Below are 22693 nucleotides of genomic sequence, written 5' to 3'. Positions count from 1 at the left end.
TATTATATGGGTTAATTCCAAGCAATTTCTGCAAAAAAATTAGGGTCACCTCTCAACGTCCATCTCAAAACAGATCCGCCCTGGACTAAAAAGGAACTGACAGTTATTATCCATTTTGGATAATTACGTCACTTAAACATAAAAATTTTGTATAACTGCCTTAATTCAATTATCCAAAACCTTTCTAATTTGTTTTTTCTGTCCTTCCGAAGTGTTATCGTTCAGAAAATAGTTGGGAGCTAATTTTAGATGTTCACTGGGTGTGTAACAAAGAGTTGAGTAGGTTTTTTATTTGGAACACCTAAAACTCCACAATCCAAATAAGACTGTTTATTGAGTTTTGTTTTTGTTGTCTACCATAAAGTTTCAGATATTTTGCCTTTTTAATAAACAACGCTTTAATATTACATTCTTTATGTCGTATATTTTGCGTTTCTTGTTTCACGTGGTTTTATTGTCTATTTTTTAATGTAATATCGAGATGAAGTATTGGCTACGTTTGGCAAGCTGGAGGCTTGAAGCAAGCTGTTACTCTTAAAGTGTAAACAAAACATTTTTTTCTCTCGTTACTGTTTTTTTTAATAAAAAAAAATCACCTGTACAATATTTTGTAAGCATGGACCTTTTCTACTAGTATCATCAATCTTCGAGTAGATAGTACTAATTAGACTAAAAGCACAAGTCTAGAAATTATCAATTACAAAGATTTTTCTATATATTTCAAAAAAAAATATTATGAAAATGCATTCTTACCAAATTTTTGTCGTTTTAGTATATTTGTCAGTTACAGTAACTCCGAAATTTTCCAAAACTATTACTAATTTAAATAGTATATTGTATTCTTGATTTCTAGTTGGTTGTATTAAGTCTAGGACTCATCAGAGAATGGTAGAAGTGGAAGATAGACTCTTAGAGTCAAAGAGGATTCTTTTTCAAATTTCCACACATTAAGGTGCCTATTTTCTCTCATTCAACGAAGTTGGAGCTACCTACAGTAGAAAATTTGATAAAGAATCCTACTTTTCTCTTTTAATCTGATCTCTTCCCAGATTTCTACCCAGACATATCATATGATCGAAGAAGACACTTTTTAGATAGCAAATATGGACATTCCTATATAAAACCGTAACTTTTATTGTACCTTAACTTTTGTTTGCTTATAACAAATACAACCAAATAACTGATAAAAGTTTTAAAAGGCTAAAGAACATTTTATGGTTATTAACCAACATTTTTCTGATCTACTAAAGCTTAGGACGTTGCAAACACCTACCAATCATAGAATTTAATATTGAGAATATTAACCTTTAAAGTATATTAAGTTAAAAACGGATTAAATTGTCAATATAAACACCCTAAAATATTACGATTTTTCTGCAAAAGTTAAAATAGAAACCTATTGTAACGCAAATTTTTAATTTTTGTCGTTTTGTTGTTCTTGTTATGCGTTTTGTTGTTCTTGTTATGAGTTTTATTTTTTGTTATGGATTATGTATGTTACTATGGCTGTTAATACTTTTAGGTTATGGCAGAAGTCTCACTGTGACCTAGAAGATCTCTTGTGTCCCCTATTTTCTTGACTTCTCCTAATTATTTGATAAAATCATATCGACAAGATGTCTCCCATTAGAGAAGAAGTTAAAAATATTATAGAGAAGCTAAAAAATAACAGAAGACCAGGAAACGATCAAATAACATCTGAGATGTTCAAATATGCAGGAAATCGCATTCATGAAAAACATGGAATGAAGAACAATTGCCAAAAGAATGGTGGGAAGAAATAATATGTCCCATTCGCAAAAAAAGAGCAAAAATTACAGGGGATAGCATTGGTAATACATATAAAGACAATACTAAAAAAGAATAGAATATAATTGGTGAATATCAGGTGCGTTTTAGACAAGGAACATATTCTCTTTCTGAAAGAGATACTAGAGGAAATCTATCAATAGCACAAATGCTATAATATAAGCCAATACAAATGGAAAAGCAATTATATATCATAAAAAGCATCAATACCTGGCGTTCCCTGATGATATAGCAATAGTAGCGAGAAGCAAACAGGAACTGATAGGGATAACTAAAGAATTAAAAACAAATACCGCAAGAAGGACGATATTATATTAATGCCATAAAAACAAAATACATGGAATGAGCAGACCAAGAATATGTAACAGGAAAGTATAATAGAACAAACAAATAATAATACATATTGATTTGAGGATATTGAGAGGTTCGAATATCTACACTGCGGTGCAAAAAAATCGATCCACTAAAAATTTGGTCATTTTTGAAGTTTCGAATTTCCTAAACTTGTTGTTGGATTTAAGTGATTTTTTTACCACGTTATATATAGCCTTATTCATTGACAATATCGCTGTAATAATATTGTTGCTAGACAGTCTGTCATTGTATACCGGGTGTACGAATCAAACTGTGCCTTTTTCTCAAAGTTCGCATCACCCTGTGGACTATTCGAGCATTTATAAAATACTGAAATTAAAACCTAACTATAGCCCCAGGTTTTCTTAACATTTTGTCTTTCGATTCATTCGCTTATATTGGATAATGAAAAAGTTAGGTACTTTAACAACTGGCCATGTTCGTCCTCAGTACAGGGTGTTTCTAAATAAGTGTGACAAACTTTAGGGGGTAATTTTACATCGGAAAATAATCACAATTTGCTTTATAATCATAATGTCCGCAAACGCTTCGATTCGGAGATACGGGATGTTCAATATTTTTTTACAAACTGACGATTTATTTATTGCTTTAAAACCAGTTGAGATATGCAAATCAAATTTGGTGGGTTTTAAGACGTAGTTATTGTACATTTTTTGACATACAATTAAGAATTTTATATTCACCATTGGCGCGCAAACGGGTATTATGACCCATAATATTACCCGTACGCACGCCAATGGTGAATATAAAATTCTTAATTGTATGTCAAAAAATGTGCAATAACTACGTCTTAAAACCCACCAAATTTGATTTGCATATCTCAACTGGTTTTAAAGCAATAAATAAATTGTCAGTTTGTAAAAAAATATTGAACATCCCTTATCTCCGAAACGAAGCGTTTGCGGACATACGATTATTAAGCAAACTGTCATTATTTTCATGTGTAAAATTACCCCTTAAAGTGTGCCGCACTTATTTCAAAAAAACCCTGTACTGATGACGAACATGGCCAGTTGTTAAAGTACCTAACTTTTTTATTATCCAACATAAGAGAATGAATCAAAAGACAAAATGTTAAGAAAACCTGAGGCTATATTAGGTTTTAATTTCAGTATTTTACTAAGTGCTGGAATAGTCCACAAGGTGATGCGAACTTTGAGAAAAAAACACAGTTTGATTCGTACACTCAGTATACAATGACAGTTTGACTATCTAGCAACAATATTATTACAGCGATATTGTCAATGAATAAGGCTATAACGTGGTAAAAAAATCACTTAAATCGAACAACAGGTTTAGGGATTTCGAAACTTCAAAAATGACCAAATTTTTAGTGGATTGATTTTTTTGCATCGCAGTGTAGTAGACCGGTCTAGTTAGACTCAAAAATAGGAGTGAGGTTACAATAATTACCATCAAGCTGAAAATTGGCAGCATTGTTCAAAATACCATCATAAATGAAATGTAAAAAGTCCTCATAAATCCGACCCGAGCTAAAAAATTTACGCGGGGTCAAAGGTCACCAAATATGGTTTTTAGCGATTTTCAGCGAAACGGTAAATTTTATCATAAAATTAGTTCTAATAAAAAATGTGGATTAGATGATTATCTACAAAAAATCTCTTAATACTTTTTTTCGTAAGAGCCACCGTTTTTGAGATACAACGATTCAAAGAGTTGAAAGAGTTCTAATCGTAATAATAATATATTAGTACACCACTTATATACATCACTGAAGCCGTAATACAAGTAAACATAATATTCTATCGTCAACTTAACTTATATTACACATAATAATATAAGATATAAATATGATAATGTTTCTACTATACAGCTTACGGTCTACCGAGGGATGCAATGTGTAAGCTGTATTAATTATATTACAGTGCCAACAAAAAAATCTTTACAAAGTGAATGTAACGCGAAAATAATAAGAATTATTATTTCAATTTTACGGCTTATTCCCAACAAAAATAGTAAATTGATATGACAAAGTATTAACTTATAATAATTCTTCTTACTTATGCGTCTTATTCAAATTGTAAAGATGGGTTTTGTCGGAATAAATACGTTCTATCGGTACGTCGGCTAACCTAATCACCCTACCTATTCTTTTCTCAGAAGGGTTTGAACATAATAATGAAAGCCAACTTTCTAGGCAAAATGTTTATTGCTAACTACTAATAAATATTTCAATATACAATAAACTTTATGCAAATTTAGTTTGTTTACTATTATGCAAATTACACCTTTATCTTCCTGAGTGGCGAAATCCTTCAGGTAGATGACACCCTCGAGGTATTAATTAGTCTTGAGTACTACTCCGGAGTGAAAATACGTGTTAAACCTATATTACTTCAATGTGCTGAAGTTTTTAAAAAAACTAATTCAACTCCACAAAAAGTTATTTCCAACGGAATTAGCTTTCTTCTCTCTATGCATGGAGTGCCTAAAAAAACTACGTGCTTTGATAAGTTTCGATATGCATGTTTCTTTAAAAATACTCGAAATTAAAAACAAGTGCAATTATTTTATCCTCCTCCAACCTCAGCGGCTGCTCAACAACATATTTTTCGAGTATATTACCAAGTTCAAGTGTGGCTTGGTATCAGCTAGATCCAAAAGACTGGGGATGGAAATTAGTCGACAGTTCATTAGATCCAATTCAAACTTTACTCCCACCTTCGCCGGAAAAACTCCTGAACACAATTTTTTGCAACTGTAAAAAGGGATGTAGCGCTAATGTGGTTGCAAAAAAGTTGAACTGTTTTGTTCGCTAGCATGCACTAATTGCCAAAATCGGTCGTGCTCCAATGTTGAATCACCAACAATTGAGGATTCATTTGATTCTATCCAGGAGCCATGCGATGTGTCATTATTGGGGCAATTTACTTGCACCCAGGATGAACAAGAAGAAGAAGAACTAGAAGGACGCAGAAGTATTAGAAAATTATGAACCAGCTGGATAAATTTCCCTTTTTTTTTTAATTTATACCGCTTTTTGTAACTTTTATCATTTTTAACCCTAGTCAATATCAATTATACAATAGCTTCAAATTAAACAGAATTATAACAGGTTCGTGGAATAGACCTACTGGGGAGCCCACGTTAAAAAAGGCGCTAAGTACACTACCTCAAAGGTGGTGTGGAAGCGTGTGCACATATTATGACGATTACAACTTTTTGAATCGTATCTCAAAAACGGTGGCTCTTAGGAAAAAAAAGTAATACGACATTTTTTATAGATAATGATCTAATCTACATTTTTTGTTAGAACTAATTTTATGATAAAACTTACCGTTTCGCTGAAAATCGCTAAAAACTATATTTGGTGACCTTTGACCCCGCGTAAATTTTTTAGCTCGAGTCGGATTTATGAGGACTTTTTAGATTTCATTTATGATGGTATTTTGAACAATACTGCCAATTTTCAGCTTGATGGTAATTTTTGTAACCTCGGATGTGTAAATTCACCGGAGTATAGGAACAATAACCTATATACCAATATACCTATAGTATATGCATCAGAGACGTGGACATCAAATAAAAAACAAAAAATTGTGCAGATATGTGAATGAAAAGTACTAACGAAAATATTTGATGCAAAAATGGAGAACGGTCTTTTGATCAGAAGGACAAATGAAGATCTGAGGGAGTTTATAGAGAGCCCAGCATACTAGGAATAATAAGAACTTAAAGACTAAGATGGCTAAGACACATACAGAAGATGCCAGAGGGTAAACTACCGAAAATGCTACTTTTATATACAAAAGGGAGGGCGACAGACAAGAGGTCGGTCCAGAACAAGGTGGAAAATGAATGTAGATAATCTAAAAATAATCAACGTCACAAATTGGAGGATGAAGGCAATGGACAAGACGAGATGAATGAGAATGGTCATTCAAGCAATGGCCTTAAGCTTTCCCATGTTAGTTTGGAGGTGATCACATGTGATATCAGTGCCTTGGTTAATGAATGCTTTCTACCTTTCTTAACTAAACATATTTTTAGTAATGATGAGATTTAATTAATTGATAAGAGATTAATTTTAACCATAGACAGTTTTTTTAGTATATTTTATGTAGGTAGGTATTTTTAAAAAATATTGTTTTATTAATGCAAATAGCAAAAATTGGTGAGAATGTGTAATTCAAATATTGTTACAAGTATTATATGTTGAGAGGTCATTGTGCAGAAGTAAAACTGTATGTAGAGACGTTTAGACTTTCCGAGCTGCTTACTTACTAACTATAGTGTTGTGGTGGTGCGCGCATTGTGTACCCGTCAAAGCATTTCACTGTCTTTTAACCCGTATATACAACTACTAATGCTTTCTTACTGCTGCTTTTGTTAACCAAAGAACCCAAGGTGAAGGTAACCGTTTTGTTTCAGTTGCACCGCGATTGGAACTCCCGAAGTTGCACGAACGTAAATCGGGTATGCAAGACACCTGTACCCACGTCTACTTCGGCCAACATGGCTGCTACTCTGTCTCGGCCGATCAGAACAACACCTACAAACCTTATTCCGGATATTGACTCTAACAACACTTCCACTTTACCTTACTTCCGTAATTTCTATAAAATCTCATCTAACAATCCCAACATACCTAAATCAATTTCCACTTGGGGTCCTCTACACAAACCTTTACACTCTAAGGTGCGTAGCTTCTCTAATTTTACACTTTTTCCTCACGAAACCACTTGCATGAAGCTTAAAACCCCTCTATTACTTTGTAAATTAATTTTTAATACCTAGCACACACACCATTCATGATTCCCTCCTCATTATTCATTGAAGCCATCATTTGAATGAGGCAGCTGTTGCACACTCTTCTAAAGAGTGTATGATTATCAGAGACAGAAGAAATATAAATATATAACTGAAATAATATTAGAAAAATAACTCTTGTCAAGCAGCAATCAAACTCAAAATATATCCCTTTTTGTAAATAAAGTTTTTATGTTAAAATGATTAATTCAAGAATATGGTCAATCATCATTGATTAGCCCGAAGTTTATACATAATTATTTTGGTAATTACAACAACTAAGCAAATAAACAAATTAAGGTATAAAACACTGTAATGAAAGGCAGTTCAACGGCAACTTTACAAAAATTATAAAAGATGGATAAATATTTTCTGTGATACTATACGTTTAGTTTCCGATTAGAGATAGACGACTGAAGGAAACGCTAAAATCGGCAACATTGCTGTGTTGAATTGGCACCGGGAGAATCGAAGAATGACTGAATAAATCCGCGCGACTCGGGTGTGAGAAGCGGGGAAGCAGTGTTGCCATGTATTAGGTGTACTCCTACATCTAATTTAAAAGTAAACACTCTCGTATGATGCAATTTGACACACCGTGTATGTATACCAAAGGAACTATACATCAACCCCAAATTCAATAGGGTTCGTCTGTGGACCGAGGAAACCACAGATTAGAGCCTGGTTCTTAATAAAACAGATCAGTACCTAACAGAAAAGTATAGAAAAACGTGTAGTACTGAACTGAATAAACCACTTACACATCTTTTGTATACTATTATGCTATTTTAATGCTTAAAATCTAGTTTAGAGTGTTTAGATACTATAAAAATGTAAGTAATATGCGTTTTAAGCTTAAAACAAATGGTTTGTGTATACATAATATGTTTAATTTATATATCAAGCATGATATTTTTTCTTTACTATATAACGTTAGCTATTAGAAAGATACTAATAATGTATAATAGTTAATTGCTAAATTTTCCTACTTTAAATACCTAGTTTATTTATATAGGTATATTTTCCTCTAAGATTTTATAAGAAGTATATCATTATTTTCAAAAGCCTCATCTTTTTTGATTCTTTCCATAAATACAGCCTTTCGAAAACATTTTTTTTACTCACAGGGAAAATATTTGCTCATGCTGCAACGATCAATATAGCACTTGACAAAACTGTGTTTTTTTTCTTCTTCTCTTTCTTCATGTCAGAATTATCTGACGTTGGCGATCGCCATTGTGAAGGCTTCTCGATCTTCTGCAATATGAAATAATATTGCCCTGCATTTGATATCTGAATCCATTCACGAATGTGTTTTAAACAAGAAAAACTTGGTTCTTCGAACAATTGTATGGTCTTCTATTTTGCCTTTAAGAATCATTTGTAATATTCTATATCGATTTTCCCTCACTATATGTCCCAGATAAGAAAGACATTTTCTAATGTTTAACAGTCTTTAGCAATTCTCTATCTTTGTTGACCCTCCTTAGTACCTCCTCGTTAGTTTTTCTTGATGTCCAAGGCACAGCATAATAAACGAAACCAGCAAGGACACACTACGATGCCGCCTTTGAAGTTAAAAAGTACGGAGCCGACATTGATCGAGTAGTACATCTCAGTGGTGATGTGATGTGTTCGTTCATCAGTGTTGCCGATGTCACTATATGAAATTATATTAAACCACTGCTAAAATGATCAGATTTTGCCAAAAATTATGTTAAAATTTTTGATCTTGGTAGTTTCTAAGGGTAATAAAAATACATTAAGAAAAGAGTTTGTTATTCAACTTAACAAAATATTCAAAAATACTTGTAACAAAAGTATATGTAATATCATATATTATACTATAATAAAACTACATCTGGAACGCTTCCAAATAAAATTTCCTCATCCTCATCTTGTGAAAATGAAGACTTTATGTGATTAAAATAATTTAACATTTTTTGTCTGTTTGAAAGGAGTAACATTCTTTTACTCCTTCACTTTTAACTAATTTAATAAGCTAACACTAATTTAATATTTGCTCACATATCGCATTTAAACGTCGACAGACAACGATATCTAAGAAAACGTGTTTTTTTTATTTCTGCATTGCTGCCGTATCAGTTATTGCACTAACTTTATTACCCATAAGAGATACTTTTTAAATATTTTCTGGAATTTCTGCAAAAGATTAACAATACAATCGCCATTCATCGTCAATATTTTGTGTTATGTCCCAATTATTGACATAACTCCCACAGGCATACGTATAAAATTATGTTAAAAAATATTTATTATCAGAATGTCATAAAAGTTAAGTAAATCTGATAATTATGTACAAATCGACAACACTGTCGATTTTCTACACTGTCTGGTACTACGCGAATAATGGCCGACGATCTGCGCAGTAATAGTGCACGAACTTTTCCCGCCTTCTAGTGTGTCGCTGCTGTTGCGTTTTCTATGCTGTGTCCAAGGTATCTTCAGCATTTATGTTTTTTTTCCACACTTTCAAAATTATCCTCGGTATTTGTAAAAGCCAGAAATCTTTAGAATTTTTTATATCTCTTGATTCAGTAGTTGAAAATGAGACGGCAGTGAGTTTTTCAGCCATAAACTCATTATTTATGTTGTCGTCCAAGCTCTTTTATTAGATACTCATGCTATCGGCATCTATATGACATGTTCTTCTTTGAAATATTAGTTAAACATTCTAGTTAGGCTTTAAGAATGATTTGAAATTATCAAATTGACGGTTAAGAGAGCTGGTCGCTTTTGAGAAGTTTTACTGTATTTATTTTGCTTACTTCTAATTTTATGGGTTTTAAGGAAATATTGAAACTCTGGAAACACTACTATAAACTGTGAACTGTAAGGCAAGCCGTATACCAAAAAAACATGAAACGTAAAACACGTTTCATGAAAATAAAACACAGGTAAACAAATCTTGAAGTCCGCCTACCAATGAAACGAATGTGATTCATGCTCATAAAATATTTTTATTTTCGGAGAGTTTCATAAATGGCCGGACGTCTATTTGTTTAGGAGTGTTTTATTTCCATGAAACGTGATTTACGTTTCATGTTTCTTTGATGTGGGGCCTGCCTTAGTTGCCTACATTTGGCGCAACTCAGAGATGTAAACATGTCACTTAAAAACATCATACAATTTAAAAAATATTTATTATAATTGATTTCAATAAAACATAAATATAAAATAAAAATATATCAGATGATATTCATAACATGTTACATATATTAATTCATTTATATAATGTTAAGCTTGACTATCTGCGCCATCTATGAACACAATTTTTTATTATTGTTTCAAATTATAGTTAGAATTTTATTAAATCGTTGAATTTTTCTTTCAGAACATTTCTTTTAAATCATGCAGTCGTGATTCCGGACACGGAGGCTCAGAGCAAGAGGATTCACCTAGGTCTCACATGGTACTAGTAGGCAATGCTGTCGACCCAGGACCTGGACATCTAATTACATTAAATACCAAAGACATTCGCCATCAGATGCTACAAGAACAACCGACCGATCTCGCTGACTTTGACATATGTTTGGAGCCAAATATCCATCCCAAACATCTAGCCCTACCTCAGAACTTTCACAAGAGGAAACCTCCAGGCATGAGTCATCATACGTATACAGAAATCTACGATTCTCAAATTCCCAGAGGTTTAATCGAGGATGACCCTGTGTATGAAGAAATTGATAGAAGTGAGATTCAGGTTTCTGATATGAGTGATGAAGACGGTAAGCGACAAAGCGACATGAGTCGGCAATCTTCAAGATCCTATGGCGACCATAGACCTTTAATTCCATACAGTCCTGCTAACGAAAGAAATTTCGCTGATGTAATGAAGCATTACGCCAAAGATCTCAATCATGGCCCACCATCCATCGGTATGGATACCTACAGAAGACGCAACATGGCATACCGTGTTGGGATGACAGGTGATACGTCAGTCCGCTCCCTAGCAGCTGTTTTAGATGGAGAAACCGTGGTTTGTCATCTAGAACCTCCAGAGAATCAGTATCCCAACGATACGTTCGTCTCACGAACTTTAGTCCTCCCCCCTTATAGTGAGAGTTAAGAATTAGGAAACTGCCATTGCAAGTGAATATCTGTGATTACCACATGATCGGACTGTAAGGTCATACATCATCCACGGCGAATCCCAAACTAAAGGTTCAAATACTTGCTTCATTATCAGTTTTTATATATTTTTTATCATTTTTAAGTAATTAGTTTTTAACAACCATATAATGAATGAACAACAATTTTTTTATTTGTATAAACTTACTTTTTAACCATTCATCATAACCATGCAATCGATATTTATAATGGATGCCACTATTCTCATAGCAGAAATGTTAGTTTTTTCATTTCGCTTTATATTTTCATTTTAATCATTGAGTTTAGGCCTCCACGGCTGTATAAGTTTAATGGTACATAATTTTAAGAGTCTATAGGCAGTGGGCTAACATAATTTCTTCCTGACGTTTCTGCTGACACTGCAACAGAAAGAAGGGAAGACAAAATTTTAGACCATGGCCATAAAAGCAGAAAAAAATGGCATTGCCGAGATTAGCTTCTTATTAAAGTGGATAGTTTATCAATCTTACAAATTGCTGATATCTCCATTGGTATTCATTCTACAATCATTTTAGATTGTCAGTCCAACGTGTTGGTGGACGACCTCTGCGTTGTAGGCATCATATCTTGGTCTCCATTCCAGTTTCCGCTTTGTCCATGTTTTATCAGCCATTAGAGCTACATGACCTGCCCAGTTCCACTTCATTGTTGCTATTCTCTCTACAGCATCAGCCACTCCTGATCTTCATCGTAGCTGATCTTTTGCACAGTTCTTCTTGTCATAGTCAACGTTTTCGCTCCGTTGTCTTAAAAGTTTTTCTTTTAAGACATATTGGTATGTCGGGCGATTGGAAAATGTGGTTCAACTTACCGAAGGCAGCCCAAGTCAATCTATCTTTCCCTAAGCGAATCTCGTGATTTATCTATTTATAGGCCTGGTCTATGGATCTTGTTCCTACGCATACAGTGTGTCTGCGTAACTTGGAACCATATGGGAAACTTTTTTAATATCAATTTTACGAAAAAAAGTTATTCCTCATAAAGTGCTCTGTATAGTCTAAAACCTAAGACACAATCATCAGATATCAAATTTTATCAACAGTATACGAGGTATGTCAAAAAATATGAATTTCGCTTAAGAGTAAAGTGCCTTTAGATTTCACAATATCGGAAATTGTCATTGAGAAAAGTTGTTTGTAATTAAAAATTATGTTATAATCTGTATTTGCACTCTTCTAATTGAAAAAATTGTTTCTGAAAATTTTCCTCAAATCACGGACACCCAACATCATTTTTAGTTACGATAGCTCCGTTATTATTAATTTTACGAAAAAAAGTTATTCTTTATAAAAAAGTTTTGCATAGTTTAATAACCAAGATAAAATTATAAGAAAATTTTGTCAATTTTATAGGAGATGTCAAAAAATATGAATCTCGCTGAAGAGTAAAGTACCTTTATTTTTCACAATATTGAAATTTGTTATTATAAAAAGTTATTCAGAATTAAAAACTACTATGTTTCAATATGCAATGGCATCCTTCTAGTTGAAATATTGTGAACTATAAAGGTATTTTACTTTTGAGCGAAATTCATATTTTTGACATACCTCGTATAGAATTGAAAAAACTTGATATCTTATTATTGCATCTTAGTTTTTTGACTATTTAGACATCTTTATAAAGAATAACTTTTTTTCCCAAATTAATAATAACGGAGTTATTTTAAATAAAAATGATGTTGGGTATCCGTAATTTGAGGAAAATTTTCAAAAGTTTTTTTTTTTCAACTAGAAGAGTGTAAATGCATATTATAACAATTTTTAATTACAAACGACTTTTCTTAATAACAATTTTCGATATTGTGAAATATAAAGGAAAATTTGAATGAAAATGAAAATTTTCGATATTGATAAATATAAACTCTTGAGCGAAATTCATATTTTTGGACATACCTCGTATATTATTGATAAAATTTGATACCTGATGATTGCATCTTAGGTTTTAGATTATGCAGAGCACTTTATGAAGAATAACTTTTTTTCGTAAAATTGATATTAAAAAAGTTTCCCATATGGTTCCAAGTTACGCAGACTCACTGTATATCTTCGCTGACTACGAGATTTGTCATCATATGTGTTTTAGATATATTTTCAATTTTCCTTCTAGCATGGAATGGTAGAGCTGATTTAAAAGTTCTTTAGTATCATCTATCCTATCAGCTATTAGCACAATATCATCTGCAAATTTCAGGTGGCTAAGCTTTCCTCCGTTTATATTTATGCTCCTGTCAGTTAGTTTTGCGCTTTTACATATATATTCCAAAAGCGTGGTGAACAGTATCAGTGATATGATGTCCCCCTGACATATTCCACGTCAGGCGAACATTTTTTGGCTCTCAACATTTCTTGTTGATTGGTAGTGTCAAAGGCGTTTCCAAAATCTACAAATATTAAAGCTAGTAGTTTATTATATTCAAGGTGGATCAAGGGATCATTGATTGATTGCTTTGGCTATTTTTTAACTGTTAACTTGTATTTACAATTCCGTTATATTTTTACTATAAATGACATAATAACGTTTTTATTTTCAATATTAGTTGTTATAAAACTGATTTTTAACTTGTTTGTTTACAAAGTAACCTTTATTCTGGGAAAAGCTGCTATACATATACTTAGAAAAGCTCAGCTTGTATGAATGATGAAGGAAAGTGATAATTTTATAATAATCAACTATTTTATAAAAACTTAAAAACTACTGTGAATTGAATGAATATATCTTAATTGTCAGATATACGGTATCTCCCAGTCTGTAACCGGAAAGAAAAAGTTGATTTTGATAATCGTTTGTAGAATATACGATTGGTTTGTGTATATATAGTAGTAGTGTGCCTTTTTTATACTCAAAAATTCTATTTTTGAATGGAAATTTAAGTTTCGTGTTAGTTTTCTCGAATATTTTATTGTACTCTGGAAAAGTATAAATGTATTGATATTTTTGACTCCCAGACTTCAAAAATGAGTACAATTTTATAGAAAATCATTTGCTGAAAGCCATTTGAACAAACAAATTTTCTTAAATAATTAATGTCTACTTTTTTATATATTCTTCTAAAGAAGATTGAGAAATCTGCTAAATAGTTCTAAAAATATATTTTGTGACATGTTTAACACTGGATATTTTATATTTTTGGGAAGAAACCACAATGATCGTAATCAAAATGCATATTTATATTTTGACGGTTCAATTTCAAGAAATATAAGCTATACAATATTGTTTTTTGAAAATTGGCAGTAACTAGAATATTGACGGTGTAGCTTTTTGGCCTCTGTCTTGGAGACATCAACAATTTTACACTTATAGAGCTGAAATCCTTAAAATCTGTTGTTTTAGCCTCAATTAATATAAAATTCTGATCTTTCTGTAGTTGTTATGAGTTATATGTTGTTATCAATTACTTTTTGTATTTTTTCATTGTAACTTCTGGTTTCAATATTGATAGCCGGCATTTTGCTGCATTCTATTAATGTGTTTGCTGTGTAATTTGGTTTATTTCCTATATATACCTGGTATATTTGGTAAAAATGAGTATTCCTATCTTAGTTTTCCTCTTTTTACTTTCCATTTTTTTTAAAGATTATTGATGCATCTTTTCATTTGATTCTTAATATTATTCTGAAGCTATTTTCTTGTGGCATCTTAATGTAATTTACTATTTTTCTCGGAAATAAGCCAGAATTTTACTTTTAAGTTTATTTAATGATGATTAATGAAAAATTTATTAATGTTTTGTATTTTGCGAACGATTTCCGAAGTGGAAACGTCAAAAAAACTGATTTAACTAAAATTGTAGCTTATTTCCAAGAAAAATAGTAAATTAGTCACATTCACAAGATATTTTATCTTATAATTTTTGGCTCTTTCTTTCTTTTAATGTTTTAAATGTTGTTGTAGCCTTGTATTTGTCTGCTGTCCTGAGTTTTTCTGAGAAAAACTTATCACGGTATTGTTCTCTCCTCAAATCAATTTTGAGAGTTATGTATGTTGCATACCTTTGGCTCATAGAAGTTTAGTAATAGTTGATGCTTCCAAGATAAAGGCAAAGAAGTCAAGATTTCATTTACCGCCAATTGGCAAACATAAATATTTTACAAGATATATCAATCTCTTCTTCTTTCTTTACTAGGATATTTTTTCCGTATTAAGTCTTCTTCTTTTGGTGCCTATTCGTTTCGAATATTGGCGATCATTTTGGCTATAATTATTTTATTAACTGATGCTTTAAAGAGATTAGTTGTTGTTGTGGAGAGCCATTTCCATTTTGAAGTAAAAACGCCCAAAACAAATATAAAATGTAATTTTTATTACAATCTCATGGCTTAATCTCATACAAATATAACATTTAACTGTATTCAAATATGTTATATGTATACTGTAGCTGGAATTTATAGGAAAAACTTGAATTTAAATGATCCGCAAGTGATTTAAAAAAAAATCATAAACATCGCTACAAAAATCTGTTTCTGCCCTAAATCAATAGTTTACTCTTAAATTTCTCCTTCTAAAAACTTGGAACTCGGCGTATTAGGCAATTATTTCATTGCTAAGCTTGCACTAACCATCTCATTATATGTTTTTTTCATTTGGCATAAATAGGTGCCATACCAAGACTTTTCCGAGTATCCAGAATTTATTTTAAAGTTTTTTTGCTACTCCATTGATCTAAATAGCCATGATAATTTCTACAATACTTATTAGTCCAAATCTAGTGTATTTGGCCTGGAGACGGTTTTACAGCATTTAACTTCTAGTGTCATTGAATTTGTTCGTTATAGCTTCTCGTTATGAAGATATTTGTAACTCATCCTCAGATTTTTTTTAGAATAATTTACAAAACAGATAAAACCACCTATAAAATCCAGTCAGTGTCACCAGAAATTAGACAAACATCTGAAATAAAACGCAGTCACCACAGAGCAGTATGTACACTATATAATAGTACAAGTTTTAACCTTCGAATATCATTCTAGTACTTATTGTATCCTTTAAGGACTATACAATTAATTCATGGCAAAATAACATTAAACATAGTAAACATTTGTTACATAAAAGATGTTCCGTCCAGTCTTGTATTTTAAAACTTTTTATAGTGGAAAAGTGCCGACAAAATAGTCTAGAATGCTTATGAAATCGTAAGTTTTAACACGTTAAGTGCTTTGTTGTTGAACTTTTATGATTAGTGTTTGATTTGCGAGATTTGTCTGAATTTAAGGGACACTGATTTAGCTTGAGTAATGAAGTATTCATGAATTATATAAATTTCTGTGGGATACAAATCAGACAAACTAGGTGTTAGTAATTTACTTACGGAATTAGTATACCACAACAATTTAAAGATCAAGTCTACAGCGCGTGCGTAAAACATGGAAACAGAAATATATCTGTGACACCGCGTATGTTAGAGTAACGCAATGTTGGTTATGTACATTAGATGGACCAGCTATACAAAATTTTATGTATTCGGCGTTGCCAAATTATACGGCTAATATGCGTATTTTTAAACAGGACCACCAGTATATTTTACAATCTTTTGTTACAGTTTTTTATTACCGATGCAACATTTAATCTGTTAATGGTCAATTTTGGACATTAACATGCCGAAATTATGAAAAACATATTTATTTTGTAAGTATGGCTATAAAACAGAAAGCACTTAAAGAAAAAAATTAAAGGTGGTGTTCAATATGACCACCTTGTCTTTGGAAACATTCTGAATGAAAATGCATCTAAGATTTCTAATCGTTTTCTGGGAAATTATTGCTCTCTTCTCATTTCTGTAATTATATCTTTCAGTTCTTGTATAGTATGTGGCCTATTTACATAGACTTTGATTTTTAACCCTCTCATGCATAATTTTAAGGAAAAATTTTTTTTTCTTAGAAAAATTATTTTATTCCGAAATATTAAAAATTAACATTAGAACATAGTATAGTAAGTGTAAAAACACGATTTTTTTTTCTTAAAACCTAAAAAATAGTCCGTCCACTCTAGTGGTCGCTATGCACTTGCGGAATCGCAGAAGCGTCAGTTACTGGTATGAAAATATTCAAAGCACGATGGACACAGCGGCTCGTTGCACCTTTTGCAGATGTATAACTCATATTTTGTAAAACCAAAATTTAAATTATTGTCTTGGCCAGCATATAAATTGGTCTGAAAGACGATATCCTCCATTATGTCTGCGTTGAACAGTGATAAAAAATAATCGATGGGATTGTTTCATTGAACATGAATATTTTCTGTTCCTCCAAACTAAACTGAAGCAAAGTTGCTGGCCCATACATGCTGTCATTATTGCCTAATTTCCAGTCTTTTTTTCTGAGCCTTTTTGTTTTTCTCTTGATTTTTATGCTTTGATGAAAATACCAAAATACGCTGAGCTAATGGAATGTCATCTTCACACATATCATCGTCACTGTCTTTTGGCTGTATTTCTTCTAAGTCACTTTCAACAATTTGGTCTTCAGCCGTTACATATTTGAGCGAATACGTCTCTTCGTCATTGTAATCAGATTCCATATCTAAACCTTCTAGTAAATAATAAATAATGTCATCATTGTCAATACCTATAAATTCTTCATTTTCTGGTAAACATAAAGGTGTTTCATCCTTGTTATTGTCGTCTTCATCGGCAAAAAGTACTTTCTGAAATAGAATAAAATTTCTCATTGGAGAACTAATATTATGTCAATAAATAAAATGTATTTATTTCCACTAAAATAATATAGTTAAGTGCATAAAAAAATTCCCTCGAAAATCCCTAAATAAATAATAAATCTTTGACAAGAAAATACATAACAAAAAATATGTGAACAAGAAACCTACTACCCCTCTGAAAATTATACTCGTAAAACATACCACAAGAGTGGCATTGTAAGTTACATATTGCATGATGTCCACTCTAGTGGACATGACTTCAAGGTGATATTTTCAGTGAGTTTTCAATTATTTTGAAATGATAACAAATGCTAATTGTGTAAAATACATAATTCTATAAGAAAAATATTTTCTTACCTTTTTTTTTGCTTTTCCATAGAAACTACTGGCATTTATTTCAGGCAATTCACAGGTGGCCATCGCGGTCAGGTGATTTATAGATACTAACGTTAACAAACTTTGACTTTCAAAATAAATATTGTAGATGGCGGTAGTAGTTACTTGATTAGAGTCCACTGAAAGGGATTTCATGCATTTTGCACAAGTTTCATAGAATTAAAATATATTTTTTGGACTTAAAAAAATCTGTCCACCGGAGTGGACTCAATGCATGAGAGGGTTAAATAACCCCAAAAAATAACCTAGAAGTGTCAAATCCGGGGATCTTTCTGGCCATTCGATAGTTCCTCTTCTTCCAATCCAACGATTTAGAAATGTATTGCCGAGAAACTCACAAACGCCTCGAAGATGAGGAGGTGCTCCATCTTGCTGAAACCAAATTGATTTATTCACAAGATGAAGATTTATATCATCAGGAAAAAGTGGCTAATTCTGGAATTAGGTCCAATTTTAAAAATACCGAGTATTTTTCACCTGTTGGGTTCTAATTTCTGTAAAAACTGTAACAGAAGATTGGAAAATATAGGGGTTGTTCTATTTAAAAATACGCATTATATATCTCAGAAATAAATCTGTTTATCTCAGAAACGTCTCATTTGGCAACGTCAAAAGTAGAAAATTAAATTGCTGGTCCATCTAATATACATGACCAACATTTTGTTACTATATCATATGGGTTGTCATAGATATTTTTATTCAATTAAAGTGTTGTAAATTGTATATTCTGGAAAATGTAATTCTGTTGGTCTCATTTGGCTTTCAGCTGTTGCTTTTACTAGCGGGATTCAACCACATGTATTCTTTCTTGTTAAAGACTGACATAAGTGTTTCCCTGACCTATTAAATAGTTGCAATAAATTATCTGTCTATATTTTTAATGTTAAAAAAATTGTTAATTGCATAATGTCTGTCAAACAATTTTCATATATTTCATTTGTAGTTTTGTTGATATTTTTATGCCGACATTATTAATAGATTTCGTGTAAAAAAGTAGTCCTTAAAGTAAGATATTTTTACATTTATAACGCGATAGAAAAAATGGGAATCAATTGAAAGACGATCTGTTTTGTGTTAAATTATTTATTCTTTAAAACATACGAGAAAACATATTTTAAGGACGTACTTTTTACATTTTAGAACAAATTTTTAAAAAGCATTCTACAAAAACAGTTTTATGATTGATATTACATTTTTTAAGGGCAGCTAAAAGATAAATATCTTGTTTCAGTCCGGTTAAGAGTAAACTCTTATTTTGTTTATATTATTTCCATTATTTGTAAAATTGTATCTTGATTGAAGCCCTCGTTGTATTTTTAAATGTATTTAGATTGTCATAAGTTGCTTAATACTACTAATAGGTCATATCAGGCGTCACCCTTTCGAAATATGTTTAGATAATATTATAATACAATCGCGAACGAAACGACGTCTACTAATGATATACATTGTTTTCGCGGTTTATAGGCACTAGTCTCGAATTGTATCTTCCTGAAAATTCATCTGTGACTGAAGGTGTTACCTTCTTGTGGTGCATATGGTACCTAAGTTCTGATATGTTTGGGTTTTTTAATCCACTAGAATTCTCTTCGTCCACATTTTCCACAGCATGGCTAAAAATTTGTCCTGAGTATATATTTAAGAGGAGAAGGAACAGTATGCATCCTGGTTATCTATTTTCCTATTTCTATTTGTAAGTGTGATGTTTTTTTTATTTCACTGAGATCACAGGCACTTTATCTTGATTTTCTTTCGGTTAAATGTAATATTGTGCTAACACCCTATTCTTTATAACAGTTTTTCTTATATGGGCATATCTGATGTAATTCTTGTTTGGGTATTGAGTATTTTTCCCTGAGGGCCGGTTGTTCGAACGCTAATCAACAATGATCACTATCAAATATTTAATTGCTGTCACCAACTGTCAATGTAAACTTTGATTGGGTTGCTGAAAACATAATTGATTATAATTATGAGATTAGTTAATCAATTAACATAATAATTATTAACATAATTGATTAACTAATTTCATAATTGTAACCATAATTATGTTTTTAGCAACCCAAACAAAGTTGACATTGACAGTTGGTGACAGTAATTAAATATTTGATAATGATCATTTTTGATTAGCGTTCGAACAACCGGCCCTGAGAATATTTTTTACTAGGAATTTTAAAATAAGAAAGCTTAATTACCACTGCGTTATAGGCAGCCAATATTTCATCAAGTTGTGTTTTGATTTTCCGAATAAAGAGTTGAAGTGATTTAGGCAACCAACATTTCACCTAAGTGTATTGGTAATTGCATAAATTGTTACTTATTTAAAACGTTTTATTCCTGCTCAACCAACATTAAGCACAATAATTACACATTTGCTACATAAAAGAGTCTTGTAGGGATCGTATTACAGAAAGAAAATGTTTGTGTTTAGTCATTTTTCAACTAATCAGTCCAACGAAGTACTGGTCGTTCTTCTTCCTTTCGGTTTTTCTTTTATCACTAGCCTTCCCATATTATGGACACGTGTCTTCTTCTTCAGCCTGTTTGCATTCACCCCTGTACAAAGGCCTCCCCATGAGTTCTGGATTGTGCTATTTGGTGCCAGTTTCTCCTCATTTTTGCTTTGATGTCGTCTAGCCATCGTTTTTGTGGTCTTCCTCGGAGCTTAAACTTGGACAATTATTCTGCCTCATTCTTTTCCACACTTTTAAATAGGTACTATTAATATATTTTTTAATGGCAGCTTTTACATCGGTTTCTGTTTTTGATTTCTTTAGTTTCTTGGACAGAAAATGACCATTTGGTAGAATTTAATAATTTATGACCATGGAAATTTATTTATTTGTAATTAGTTATGTAAAATTTTATTACAATAAGGGTGCTTTTTAAGTTGTAACTTAGTCAGCACAAAACTGTAAATATAGAAATAAAGTTTCTAATATTAAATAAAAATTTCCCATCAAATTTGTATTTTTTTCAATGCTCCTATTTTCAATGTTTTTAAAATTTGGCAAAAATACAGCAGAAAATCGAAAGGAGTCCATGAAAAATGATGGAATAAATTTTTTACTGAAAATCTCTGTTTTTTGAGTTTATATGATTCATCAAGGAAAAAGCAATTGAGGGGACAGTTCATAGAAAATGATGTATTGGCCTGATTTATCGAGAATTTACCATTTTTAATGTTTTTAAGATTTCGAAAAAATCCAGCGGAATATCGAAAGGCCCATGAAAAAATCATGGATTAAATTTTTTTGTTGAAAATCTACGTTTTTTTGAGTTTATACGATTCGTCAAGACCGCGTCCCACCATCAAATAATTTGATCAAACTTGACAGTTAGTGACACAAAGTGACAGTTAGTGACGTCACATCCTGAGTGTTCATTGTGGATAATAATGAAAATTTTTAATTTTAAATAAAGTACAAACAAGTTAGACAACACAATACAAAAAATTTGATCAAACTAGACTGATAGTGAGAGCACAGATTTTTAGAATTTCAAAAAAACTGCAATTGTGACGTCACTTTGACGTACTTCCGCAGTTTGCTCAAACTGTTTGATCAAATTATTTGATGGTGAGACGCGGCCTTCAAGGGACAAGCAACTGCGGAAAGGAACAGTTCTTAAAGGGGCGTATTTATCGAGAATTTACCATTTTTAATATTTTAAGATGTCGAAAAGATCCAGCAGAATATAGAAAGGTCCGTGAAAAAATTGTGGAATAAATTTTTTTCTTGAAAATCTACGTTTTTTTGAGTTTATACGATTCGTCAAGGGAAAAGCAACTGCGGAGAGGTAGGAGTTCATTAAAAAATGACGTATTACCATTATTTATCGAAAATTTGCCATTTTAAATGTTGTTTAAAGTCCATGAAAAATGATAGGGGAGGCTGCAGTTCTTTTAGCATTTCTCGATGCTCACAGCAAACAGAAACCATTTGATCTTTACTTCAAAATTAAAAAACATTGATAAAAGAGATAGAAATACAAAGAAACCTTAGGAAGATAGCAGCAGATGAAAAGACTAATGGGAAAAGGACAAAAATTGGATATGGTTTCATAGTTATTGAAGGCATTAAGTGGAAATGGAACCAAAAAACAAGCCGGATAGAAAAAGTAACATACAATACAGAACTAACTTGTACAAAAAACTAGCTGAAGAAAACACAATGACGGACCGAGAAACAAAACAGGGACATGAGCAGATTTAAAGATAATAACACAAACGGAAGGAAAAACAAATTGAAGTACAACTTAAACACAGAAAAGAATAGAACAATTTTGAAAATGGCATCATGGAGAAAGGAAATAGAACTGCGAGAAGAAATTAGAGATAAGAACATTGAAATAGTAGCTATAACAGAGACAAAGAAAGAGGATCAATAATACTAGGAAACGGAATGTTACTAATATACAGTGGAGTGGAAGAAACGAAGAGAGCTCAGGCAGGAGTAGCGTGCATGATTAAGAAGGACAGTATCAACAAAGTAAAAAATTGGATATATTACAACGAACGTATACTAAGAGTAGACAT

The 22693-nt window shown here is 31.8% G+C and overlaps 1 protein-coding gene across 8 annotated transcripts in view; it reads left to right on the top strand.

Annotated features, from left to right (window-relative positions):
* LOC114335105 (latrophilin Cirl) overlaps positions 1-21120 on the top strand; it is an 826147-nt gene extending 805027 nt beyond the window's left edge. For 6 of the 8 annotated variants that reach the window (XM_050663557.1, XM_050663553.1, XM_050663554.1 and 3 more), the window contains 2 exons: positions 6577-6843; positions 10310-21120. In XM_050663557.1, the coding sequence (XP_050519514.1) occupies positions 6577-6843; positions 10310-11044 (1002 nt within the window). In that variant the 3' untranslated portion in view covers positions 11045-21120. The remainder of the gene's footprint in view (positions 1-6576; positions 6844-10309) is intronic. The other 2 variants (XR_007701173.1, XM_050663556.1) reach the window with 2 other exon arrangements.
* Positions 21121-22693: the final 1573 nt, after the last annotated feature.

This window comes from Diabrotica virgifera, chromosome 10, assembly GCF_917563875.1.
Source record: "Diabrotica virgifera virgifera chromosome 10, PGI_DIABVI_V3a".
NCBI lineage: Eukaryota > Metazoa > Arthropoda > Insecta > Coleoptera > Chrysomelidae > Diabrotica > Diabrotica virgifera.
The sequence above is the reverse complement of the archived record's forward strand: the minus strand, read 5'-3'. Positions and strand labels throughout refer to the sequence as shown.